At 34.4% G+C, this 13158-nt stretch overlaps 2 protein-coding genes across 2 annotated transcripts in view; one reads left to right on the top strand and one right to left on the bottom strand.

Annotated features, from left to right (window-relative positions):
- Positions 1-13158, top strand: part of LOC134741007 (homeobox protein aristaless-like) — a 509271-nt gene that overhangs the window by 75030 nt on the left and 421083 nt on the right. The gene's annotated exons all lie outside the window — the stretch shown is intronic.
- On the bottom strand, positions 10869-12364 carry LOC134741141 (protein Wnt-4). Its single transcript, XM_063673912.1, has 2 exons — positions 12067-12364; positions 10869-11845 (listed from the first exon to the last, which is right to left on the bottom strand). The coding sequence occupies exons 1-2, from the start codon at positions 12135-12137 to the stop codon at positions 10894-10896; spliced, it is 1023 nt and encodes a 340-aa protein (XP_063529982.1). The 5' UTR covers positions 12138-12364; the 3' UTR covers positions 10869-10893.

The following is a 13158-nucleotide window of genomic DNA, read 5'->3' as shown; positions in this document are numbered from 1 at the left end:
AATAGGGAATCTCTATGCCGTTAAAAAATATTTTAGGTATGTTGGAAAAATCTATTCGGGAAATTAATTTTGAACTACCTGTAATGATAGCCTGCGTTTTAGATGGATTAACGTTAAGTCCATAACGATGACTCCAATCTAAGATCGTTTCTAAATCATTATTCGTAGTATTAATAACTTGTGGCAAATCGTCAAGCACACCCTGCGAATAAATTTGTAGATCGTCAGCATACAAATGGTAAGAAGAGACAATATTCCTAGTAATAGAATTAATAAACACTGAAAAGAGAAGTGGGGATAGGACGCCACCCTGCGGCACGCCGGCAAGAGTGCTACACCATGAGGAATGAGAACCTTCTACCTTAATTCTTTGCCGACGGCCAACAAGGTAGCTTCTAAACCAATTGAGAACCGGAGGAGATATATTAAGTGAACACAATATTGCAACTAAAATGTCAAAATCGACGGTATTAAAGGCGTTACTGAAATCTAACAATGTTAATACTGTCACCATCCTTTTGTCCATCCCCGCTCGGATGTCATCAGTAATTTTAATAAGTGCTGTGGTCGTACTATGACCGGAGCGGAAACCAGATTGGAAAGGGTTCATGAGATTATTTCTATTTAAATAAGAAGTCAGCTGTTGATGGACTAAGCGCTCAAGAACCTTGGAAAGAAAGGGAAGAATAGAAATAGGACGGTAGTCAGAAAAGGATGAAGGTTTGGACTTTTTGGGTAAAGGAATTATATATGCTTCCTTCCAAAGCGTTGGGAAAATACTAGTAGAAATTGAACTATTAAGGATGTGGGTAATGATAGGAACAAGGAGGTCAAGGAGCGGGAGGATCATATTACGGCTCACATTGTCAACGCCAACAGCATTGGAGGATATCGATAGTATGTTCTTCCTAACATCACATTCCGAGAAATCAGTAACATACCTATACCTATATTAAATTAACCTTTAATAAAATAAAATAAAAACACTTCAAAAAGTATAAAATAAAATGACATAAAAGGGACGAAAATGGAACTATAATATGCTTACGTTTAAACACTTCGAAAAACACGATTGAATTGATAACCTCCTTTTTTAAGGCGGTAAAAAAAAACAACCATTACTACGAGGGCTGACCAACTAAACAATGGCAATTAAAAAACTAAATAACTAGTTGGTTTAGGTTAGTTAGGCAGGTTAAATGATACAAGGACTTAGGATTATTTTAGGATTATTTTGCTCAAAATAAATGTTTGATGAGTGGAGAGAGTCGCCTACCCTCATAGTGCAAAGTTGCCAAAGTTGAACGTGTCAAGGTAGATAATAATGTAGGGTCAGCAAGTATTTATTTATTGAGTAGATACCTAACATAGAAAGTAGTGACACCTAATCACAAACAGAATTCCCAGAAATACTCATCATATAAGTATGCAAATAGATAAAAAATATAGTTACAGCTGTTTTAATGAAATCAGTGGCAAGTAATTAGCAATGCAGATGGACTTGGGGTCGTTTGCAGTGCAGAATGCAGGTGCTAAGAGAAAATAAAACAACTAAAGATTTTCTGAAAATATGATTAAAGTTTTCGTATAATGCCTTGAGATAGTCCCCGTTTGCAGAGTTCTGACAATAATATAATGCAGTTAAATATAGTGCAGTCAAGGTATTAAATTATGGAGACGGAGATACTTTCAAAAATATGTATACACCACATTATTGCCGCACATGAAGGTAGTGTGTACAATATTTTTTTATTCAGATAGTTTATTCAGAAAACTTAAAGGTTAAACATAAAAAAATAACTTCAATATATCTAAAATTAATGAATAAAGTACAAAGTTAAATAAAATATTTTATTCTAAACGAACTCCGCTGTACCGGGTACAAAGGTGCCCATCACACTTGCCGCGTTACCACGTTGGACAGCGGCGATGGCCAGCTTTTGCACCAGGTACGAACCCGCGCGAGCATCAGAGGTCCTCTTCCTCATCTATGTGAAAAGTTTCCAAAAAGTTGGGAAAGTTCTCGAAAATTTCTGCAAAATTTTACAAAAAATAAATGGAACTTTAATTTTGGAGATGTACAATTTCGATCCCCATACAATACGAGAAGTTTGTGAAATTTTTCCATATGAAAATTTAGTTATTTTGGAAATTTTCCGCACTGCTAATCAGTAGGTAGGTACAGTACAGGTAGTTATAATTTTCTACTTAATGCACATAAAGCGCGTTCGTTTCATCACGCTTTACTTTCTATTGAAAGCATCACGTGATCGCCTATCACCCGTCACAGAAATCGAAGTGTCGGACGCCTCGGTCCGGATCCGGACATCCTTTATATTTCAAAATAAGCACCTTTTGTATTATATATATTATATTTGCGGCGTTTAGGGTGCGTAGCTATAGGATGTTAGGATGATATAGAGGCTTCAGGTGACCAGAGGGCTGGCCAATATTTTGCTCAGCGGATCAGCATTGCTATCCAGCGGGGCAATGCGGCCAGCCTTTTACACACCCTAGCGTGCGACTACGACTTATGCCAATTTTTTTATTTATAAACTTTTTATTATATTATACTTGCTAATTTATTCATAGATGTATAATGTAATATTATGAAAATTTAGAAATACTGAATATTGATTGTAAAAATGATGACTTAAGATAAGAGTACAGAAAATATTTAAACCTACTATGTATGTACTATCACAGCTTATCACCCGGCACTCCCAGAACCTTGCAGGCTTTATCACAACCAGTCTTTCCTTAGAAGATACGACCTACGGCTTACTCATCAGCAACTTAACTATACATTTTTAAAGCATAATGGCCCGGCGTCGATTATAGGCGTTATAATAATATTGTAGACGATACTTAGCCTATAATGCGTTGGTCATTGATTTAGTTATCCGCTTTTTATGAAATAAGTAGTGAATTATAATGAGAGATAATATTTTTTATTTTATTACCTATTTTTAATTAATACCTGATTGCTTAAAATTCTTCTAATATCTGTACTAGTTTTGTGACTGTAAAATCGAGCTGTCACACAAGTCCAATTTTACGTTTCAAAGTTTATAAATAGTAAGATTTTATTTTCGAAAAATATATATTATGTAGTTTCCCAAGTTTTACGCACATGCAGAAAACATTATAACTTCGACGAAACCGGCATTAAAATTTTATATGAATACGCAATTTAATTTAATAAAGAAATATATTTCGTTAGACATGAATTATTATCAAATTTTTGACCAAAATGCTTGATTAGTATTTGATTAGTATAAATTAGTATGTAGTTTACATTTAAAGATTTAAGTTTCATGCCATCTGTTGGCTATTATCCGTACTTCTCAAACTAACAAGTTCGCGCACTGACTCACCAAGTTACGGAGCTAGTTTTGCTACTCGCCGCTAGAGGACGAAGTAGTGGCGATTGTTGAAGTGCTTTTGTATTTCAAATATAGATGGCGCTTATATCTGAAAGATATTATGACAGACAGTCCTTTGACAAATTATATTTCCTATTGCAATTATTACGAATAAATTTAGTTAGTCCAATTGCTGCCTTGTTTCGTTTTTGAGGAAGTTTTATATTATATTCGAATATGTTATGTCTTTGAAATATCGATAACGTTAACGTCGTTAACGAATTATCAGTAATCAGTAACTAATTAAGTATGTATAGGCTAATTTCGACTGTTCTTGTACACATAGTCCTGGTCGAGCGGTACCTTGGGCGCAGTTGCTAGTTTGCGCTAGTGATCTGAGTTCAAGACCCGTTGGGCTGGCTATGTTTTGCTTTTTTTATTTACATATTAGTTTTTTACGTTTTGTATTGGTTTTGTATGTCTTATTTTGTATTTTATTTTTATATCCATATTATAAAAAACTAACGTAAGACGAAAAATAAATACAGACATGATAATGATATTTTGGGAAAATCTGTAAAAATCCACAATTTGTACTCCTCAACAGATGTCCGTGCCATTAGTTTGACTATTCGATAACAGATGTCGCTAAATGTTGCAGGTATCTTAACCTTCTTCAACCTATCCAATTTCTTTGTCCAATGTGTATTGCGTCACAGATTAATAAATTCTCACATTTTGCTTAATGAGAGTGAGACGCAATGACATTGGACAGGTGTAATACCACCCTTAACTAAATGTTTTTTTCACCACACCACCAGCTGATAAAGGCTCTCTTGATTGTTTAAAAACTGATAAGAGTTCCATTTTAATAACATGTGAGGCAAAGTAATCAAATGCAAATTGATTGAGTTGTTTTCTTATGTTTGCTGGTAGAATTAACTTTTAAATGATGATTTTTAATGATAAATATTGAATAACATTCATTTTGAATCAATTTACAGTTAGTATTTTCCTTCGAAATTTTGTGTTTCATTCCGTGGCAAACTTTGCTACCCTCATGCCTTTAAACCCTCGCAACGCTCAAGATTCCATTTTGGGGTCCATTTTCAGATGCAGCACATGAGGTAGATGGATGTGAGGATCGTGCTCGTGTATAGGAATAATACTGTCACACTGAAAATTATACTGAATCTTATTCAAAAGCCCTTTATATTATTGGATTAATTGCCAATATTTCAAATAAATTATTAGTTAGTCCAATCTTATTGCTGCCTTGTTTTGTTTTTGAAGAAGTTTTATATTATATTCGAATATGCTGTCTTTGAAATAACGATAACGTTAACGAATTGTCAATAAACAGTAACTATTTAAGTATATATAGCCTAATTTCGACTACTCCGATACACATAGTCCTGGTCGAGCGGTACCTTGGGCGCAGTTGCTAGTTTGCACTAGTGATCTGAGTTCGAGATCCGTTGGGCTGGGCTATGTTTTGCTTTTTTTATTTTTATATTAGTTTTTGTTCGTTTTTGTGTATTTGTATTTTTTTTTTAATTGTTAATAATATTTTGTATTGGTTTTGTACGTCTTATTTTGTATTTTATTTTTATATCCATTTTATAAAAACCTAACGTAAGACGAAAAATAAATAAAGAAATAATAAAATGAAAAAGGTAGATGAAGGTATAGTTATACATGTACATAGTATTGGTATAGGTACTAGCCACCGCCTGCGATTGGTCTTCGTAGAAAACGTCAATTTCCTTTAGGGGTTGCGTTCCCAAAAATCCTTTCTATATAGGTGGAACAACTTTTGAAGAATATGTACAATTGTAACTGTTTACTGTACATAATTTCAATAACATGTAGGTATACTTAAAACTTAACTTGTCTATATCTACGTATAGCCAAGTATTACAAAGATAGATATAACTCCGTAATAGATGGATACAGTCTAAGGGAAAAATGTGCCTCGAAAATCACCAAAGTTTGATTCTCGATCAGATGGCGCCACTAATTTTGGCCTACTCTCGTATAGAGGGCGTTGACGGTTTCGTTTGTTATTTATAATTTTAATGCATATCAGTAAAAGAACATGGGTCAAAATCATATAAAAATAACTAATGCAAATAAAAAAATCCTTTATCCATGTTTAAATACATTTTATCGTATTTTTATAAATCTTCATTTTTAGTTTGTATTAAAGATATATATAACTCCGTAATAGATGGATACATTCTAAGGAAAAAACGTGCCTCAAAAATCACGAAAATTTGATTCTCGATCAGATGGCGCCACTAGTTTTGGCCTACTCTCGTATAGAGGGCGTTGACGGTTTCGTTTGTTATTTATAATTTTACCGCATATCCGTTAAAGAAATCATATAATAATAATTAATGCAAATAAAAAAATCATTTATCCATATTTAAATACATTTTAACGTATTTTTATAAATCTTCATTTTTAGTTTTAGAGTGTATCGATAGATGGCAGTGAATTTTCTGTGGTTACAAAATTTACTTTGACAGTACAGCTTTATCTTATTATATCCCTCTTTGGAAACATTTTGATAACATTCAATGTTCACTTTTTACACATTTTTGTTAGGTAAGTAAGTATAAGTACATCAAAGGTATATTATATAACTCCGTATAAGAAAATATCGTGCCTCCGAAAATCAAGAAAAATAAAATTTATGCTCGAAAAGATGGCGCCATACCTTTAGCCTATTCTCGTGTAGATGACGACATCGTTTGATACTTCGTTTATATCGTTTGAGAAAGAACAAGGATCAAAGTCAAATGGCGTTCTAAAAGTTTCAATCCTGTGTCGAAAGATGGCAGTAAATTTACTGTGACTTCAAAATTTACTTTGACAATACGCCTCTATAAATACTAAATTCTCTTTGAAGTGCAATATATTAATCATAATCACGAATAATTGTGTCGCTTAACTTCAAACTCTGGTAAATCCATTCAATCCTCTCAGCAAATAAACTGTAAGGTAAAGTTTTTAAAGTTTTTCTTTCCGTCAGTAGAAAAGAGCGACAAATTTAATAACCGGCCAAGTGCGAGTCGGACTCGCGCACGAAGGGTTCCGTACCATTACGCAAAAAACGGCAAAAATCACATTTGTTGTATGGGAGCCCCACTTAAATATTTATTTTATTCTGTTTTTAGTACGTATGTATTTAATAAATCACATTTACAATCGGGTCTATAGCTAATTTATTTTGTTACCTTTATTTACGAGTTTCGACGCAGGTTTCACTGGTCGTGGTCGCGGCTAACTGACGTCCCAGCAAAATGACAAAACAGAGATTGGTATGACTACCCGACGAAAAGTGTAGGTATTTAAAGTTTGGGGTAGACATCACGTTTTCAAACCACACACTTCACATAAATGTTTATTATTGTCAATAGTCCGACACTAATTAACATTTATGTGTAGTGGGTGGTTTGAAAACGTGATGTCTACCCCAAACTAATAATATCATTATTAAACCGTTTCTTTTCAAATTACACGCTTATCTAATTCTACTCTGTTTCTACCTAACCTTTGTTTCAACATTACTTCCAAACTAAGTACAGTAAGTATATACTTACTAGACCCCTACTTTGTTGGTTACATCATTAATGTGTATCTGCGGTTTACTTCGCAGTTCACTTAATCCGCACGGGGCACGTGGCAGCTATCGATCTGTCCCGTCCTTATTGGCTCCACCGTACAAAAATAAGATTAGATTTTTTCCAATTCATTATTTTATTTATAAGCTTTGCAGGCCAATTCGAACGTACACTGATATCAGAATGTCATCTAAATAATGTCATTCAGATATCGTACATTTCGCTCGTACTTGGCCGTACATTTATCGGCGCGAGCAAGACGCACGATAACTAAATGACATCATTCAAATATAAAAACTAAATAATTTCAGTGTATGTTCGAGTTGGCCTGTTGGTGGTGGCCTGGTGGCAAACACAGTGCCACTGATCCCTAGAATTTGTGCAGTAGGTGGACTGGTTTGGTAATAAATAGGGTGATTACAATAATTTAAAAATTTGCAATCATAATTTTAAGAGAGAATAATTTTTGGCATCTGTTGGTATTTCTAAGAATTTCCAAGTCAAATGCCGTCTTGTAGGCATGTTTGCCATTGACGGTCAATGAATCTACCCATTTTCATAGTGCGACTGAAACTGAGTAGGGTAAATATTTAATAAAATAAGTTATTTTAATGTTCAAAAGCATTAATTTTACGTTTGAAATACGAAAATTATGATTATCAAAAAAATAATAATAAGCGTAACCAATTTTATTCATAGATATTTTGTTTAAATGTAGGCAATATCAAAATCTAAAATTTTGTCAAAGAATTAACATTTTACAATAGATGGAATAACTTTTATCAGCTCTCCTTTATTTCGTAAGTTGGTAACGAGTACGAGTATATTCTCCAATCCAAACTAAAATTTATATTAACTAACAACGCGTTTTTTGAGAAAAATGTCTAAATATCTGAGTTGTCTGACGGCAAATATCTTGCCGTTACCCACTAAAGGGTTTACTTACACAATTACCCTGTCTAGTAGGTTTACAAAAGTCCCTAGATACTTGAGACTAAACACATATTTGAACTGAAGCAGTGTTTGGCAAACTGTGAATCAGGTTTCCCAGGGTTGACTTGACGCAAGGATTCGGTAAACTAAGTGAGTCAGGTTATACCTAGAGTAGGTATGCCCCTTGACCTTATGCAATCAACCGTTATTATTTAGGTATCTTTAGTGTACCTACCTAGCCGAAGACTAACAGGCCAATTCGAGTTTTATTAGTTACCGTAAAATGGGGTGAGTAGGCGCAAAACTGACATTCAAACCTCGATAAAATTTTATTTTTACATATGCAAACTGAATGGTGTATGTAATAAGTGTTCCGGACGTTTGTATTTTAGTTTTTATTTTATTTTGGGTAGTTGGGTAGTTGGGTAGTTGGGTATTTCATAACTTTGACGATAAACAGGAAATTCCACCTCACCCCGTAGTCCCTCGTAATTGGGGTGAGATGGGATTTCATACAAAGGTGATTTTGGAAGATTGTTGTTTCGATATTTTTTTATTATGAGTATTACTGTAGCTCCATTTTAAATTGGAATACATTATTTTTGTAGCAGTAGCCTTAAAATCCCATCTCCCCGCGAAACCTACTCACCCCTTTTTACGGTATTCGATGTTTCGAATATGATACTGATATTGTAACTAAAACTCGAATTTGGCCTGTCAGTGTGGGCACCTAAAGTTCGAGTATCACACTACATAACATACCTATACCTATATTAAATTAACCTTTAATAAAATAAAATAAAAACACTTCAAAAAGTATAAAATAAAATGACAAAAAAGGGACGAAAATGGAACTATAATATACTTACATTTAAACACTTCGAAAAACACGATTGAATTGATAACCTCCTTTTTTAAGGCGGTAAAAAAAAACAACCATTACCACGAGGGCTGACCAACTAAACAATGGCAATTAAAAAACTAAATAACTAGTTGGTTTAGGTTAGTTAGGCAGGTTAAATGATACAAGGACTTAGGATTATTTTAGGATTATTTTGCTCAAAATAAATGTTTGATGAGTGGAGAGAGTCGCCTACCCTCATAGTGCAAAGTTGCCAAAGTTGAACGTGTCAAGGTAGATAATAATGTAGGGTCAGCAAGTATTTATTTATTGAGTAGATACCTAACATAGAAAGTAGTGACACCTAATCACAAACAGAATTCCCAGAAATACTCATCATATAAGTATGCAAATAGATAAAAAATATAGTTACAGCTGTTTTAATGAAATCAGTGGCAAGTAATTAGCAATGCAGATGGACTTGGGGTCGTTTGCAGTGAAGAATGCAGGTGCTAAGAGAAAATAAAACAACTAAAGATTTTCTGAAAATATGATTAAAGTTTTCGTATAATGCCTTGAGATAGTCCCCGTTTGCAGAGTTCTCACAATAATATAATGCAGTTAAATATAGTGCAGTCAAGGTATTAAATTATGGAGACGGAGATACTTTCAAAAATATGTATACACCACATTATTGCCGCACATGAAGGTAGTGTGTACAATATTTTTTTATTCAGATAGTTTATTCAGAAAACTTAAAGGTTAAACATAAAAAAATAACTTCAATATATCTAAAATTAATGAATAAAGTACAAAGTTAAATAAAATATTTTATTCTAAACGAACTCCGCTGTACCGGGTACAAAGGTGCCCATCACACTTGCCGCGTTACCACGTTGGACAGCGGCGATGGCCAGCTTTTGCACCAGGTACGAACCCGCGCGAGCATCAGAGGTCCTCTTCCTCATCCATGTGAAAAGTTTCCAAAAAGTTGGGAAAGTTCTCGAAAATTTCTGCAAAATTTTACAAAAAATAAATGGAACTTTAATTTTGGAAATGTACAATTTCGATCCCCATACAATACGAGAAGTTTGTGAAATTTTTCCATATGAAAATTTAGTTATTTTGGAAATTTTCCGCACTGCTAATCAGTAGGTAGGTACAGTACAGGTAGTTATAATTTTCTACTTATGCACATAAAGCGCGTTCGTTTCATCACGCTTTACTTTCTATTGAAAGCATCACGTGATCGCCTATCACCCGTCACAGAAATCGAAGTGTCGGACGCCTCGGTCCGGATCCGGACATCCTTTATATTTCAAAATAAGCACCTTTTGTATTATATATATTATATTTGCGGCGTTTAGGGTGCGTAGCTATAGGATGTTAGGATGATATAGAGGCTTCAGGTGACCAGAGGGCTGGCCAATATTTTGCTCAGCGGATCAGCATTGCTATCCAGCGGGGCAATGCGGCCAGCCTTTTACACACCCTAGCGTGCGACTACGACTTAGGCCAATTTTTTTATTTATAAACTTTTTATTATATTATACTTGCTAATTTATTCATAGATGTATAATGTAATATTATGAAAATTTAGAAATACTGAATATTGATTGTAAAAATGATGACTTAAGATAAGAGTACAGAAAATATTTAAACCTACTATGTATGTACTATCACAGCTTATCACCCGGCACTCCCAGAACCTTGCAGGCTTTATCACAACCAGTCTTTCCTTAGAAGATACGACCTACGGCTTACTCATCAGCAACTTAACTATACATTTTAAAGCATAACATCTGAACTCTAAATTATATGTTTTGTGGATCTTATATTAAATATGATAAATCTAGGTATTTTAATTTTAAGTACACGTACAATTATCAAGATGATTAGGTACTTATTGGATTCGTTCTAATAAACTATATTTTACCTATAGTTTTAATTAGGTATAAATAAACACAACGTGATCAATAAAAGTAAAACATTTATACAACAAGAACATAAATAAATATAAAAAAGAGCTCACGTATACTCATTTCGTTTTGACTTCAATAGAGCATTGCCATTTCTTTCAATTAAATGCAAATTTTCTCACCATCAGAATATCAGTAATTGCACTTTATTTACACGTATAAACATCCACGTCCTTGACACAAGTATCACACTTGACGATGCAGCAATTTACCATCTTGCACCTGCACCTAGAGCTCACAGGCTTCTTGGTCGTGAAGTACCCTCTCGCACAACACAAAGTCGCGCAGTTGTCCCGGTCCCGACACACCCTGCCTCTCGTGCTCACACATAAATTAGGCGTCTTTTGAAGATACACCAAGTTGTTCTTATCAATATTCATTTTACGTCTTATTTTAGGCGATATCGCTCTCTTTGTCGTGTAGTTAAGCAACTTCTTCTTTACGGCGTGGTGATAGTGCTTTTTCAGCACGCCCATGGCGGAGTTAAATGGCCCTAGCCTCTTCCAGCAGGTTTTTGTAGTGCATGATCCGGAAAAACCATGGCACTTGCAGACTTCTTTCATTTGCTCTCCGATGGAGTTGATGCCTATTATGACATCTTGCTTGAGGATCTCGGCGATCTGGTCAGTACCTGCGTGTTTCAAGTCCAGAAAGTTCCTTGTGATCCGTTTCCCGTACTTGAAATCATCGCCGCAACCGTTTCTTTTCCATTCAGAGGCATTTTTTTGGAAATTACCTTGGCAGGAACACCTTGTGAGGTCACCAGAAGCACATCCCCTCGCTACTGCGTGAGTTATAGAAGCTGCAGCAAGGGCATGTATAAAAGCATTTTCCCTATAAATTTTCTTAAAAATACTCTTTTTTTCTTTTTTATTAAATAGTAGAGAGCAATTCCATCGATCGTAAAAGAATGCTTCCTCGCAAGCTTGTATGGCTTGTTCTTTTGCCTTCGTCAAAATGCTAGTTAGACTGGCTTCCCTGCTGCACATTTTCGCTTGTCGAGGCGAAGATAGGATCAATTTGCATGTTCCTGGATGTATCACTTGAGATCTGTCTTTGAATAACGCTTCTACTGTCTTTTGTAGTACTGGTTGAGATCTGAAATATCAAACACAATTTGAAACACAGGAAGATAATGCTTCAATAAATAACTTTGTAGGTTATAAAAATTTTGGTAATTCCATATTTAATCAGTTATTTCATTAAAACATACAAGACTGTAGTAATAAATTTTGCAGATATTACAAAATTCTGTTTAATTTTGTAGAAATTGTAATCATGCAGTGAACAAAGAAGCAATTACATAATCAGTAACTTACCCTTCAACAACTCTAGTCGCCATAACGGAAACCGAAAATAGTAAAACCGTGAGCACACTATAACTAAACATGGTTCAAATCTACAAATCACATTGTTAACTAACAATTGTTCCTAATTATTGCAATCACATCATGTCAGTGTTAGTCTGAATGCACTTTGACAATGAAGGAAGGTAACGCCGATAGGTTATCGGGGCTAGGTGGGACCATTCTTAAAATGGTAATTGTAAACTGAGAAATCAGTGTTCATACATGTGCGGTGTGCAAATAATGCAACGGAATGTCTGCTATGGGAAACAGGTACAGCTAATGTGATATTTTGCTGTAAAACTTGTAAAAACGTAGGTGTAAGTATAAATACTTAGGTACTGACACGTGTTAATCTTGTTGAAATTTAAAGGATGCAAATTACACTTGACTGTTTATAGAGCAGGAAGAGAACATGTGTTTGAAAATAGGGACAATTGATTGGTTTCCAACAGAACTTTTGCACTGAAAAATAAATAAATTAGTCGAACCTATAGCCTGTCGAACTTATAGTCGAAAAAAATACTGAACTTAAGTACTTACTTAACAAAGAAAAAAGTATAATTTCCGATTTTGTAACAAGTAAAACATAGTTCACAAGTCCCATTTTTTATGTAAGTAGTAACAATAGTTATTTGTTTTACAAGGGAGCAAAGTTGTTGTTTAACCCCTCGTGCATATCCGAGCAAACGAAAGATTCCAAAATGGAATTGGTTCGAAAAGTGGAATCTTAAGCGTTGCGAGGGTTTCAAGGCACTAGGGTTAAACAAACTTTGGTCCCGAGTGAAACACAATTTTTTTTACCACACTAACGCGAGGAAAATACTAACTGTAAACATTACAAATGATCTTCATTAAATATTTAACATTCATAATCATCGCTTAAAAGTCAATTCTATCACCCAACATGAGCAAACAACTCAATATTTGCATCAGATTACTTTGCCTCACATGTGGATAAAATGCAACTTTCTTATCGTATTGCTACCAGTATTTTAGAAAGCAAAAAAGAATATGCGGAGTATAAAATCCTCAAAAGTACAATAGTATCCAACACAGAATATT

Source organism: Cydia strobilella, chromosome 4, assembly GCF_947568885.1.
Source record: "Cydia strobilella chromosome 4, ilCydStro3.1, whole genome shotgun sequence".
Classification (NCBI taxonomy): domain Eukaryota; kingdom Metazoa; phylum Arthropoda; class Insecta; order Lepidoptera; family Tortricidae; genus Cydia; species Cydia strobilella.
This window is presented reverse-complemented; position numbering and strand designations above follow the sequence as displayed.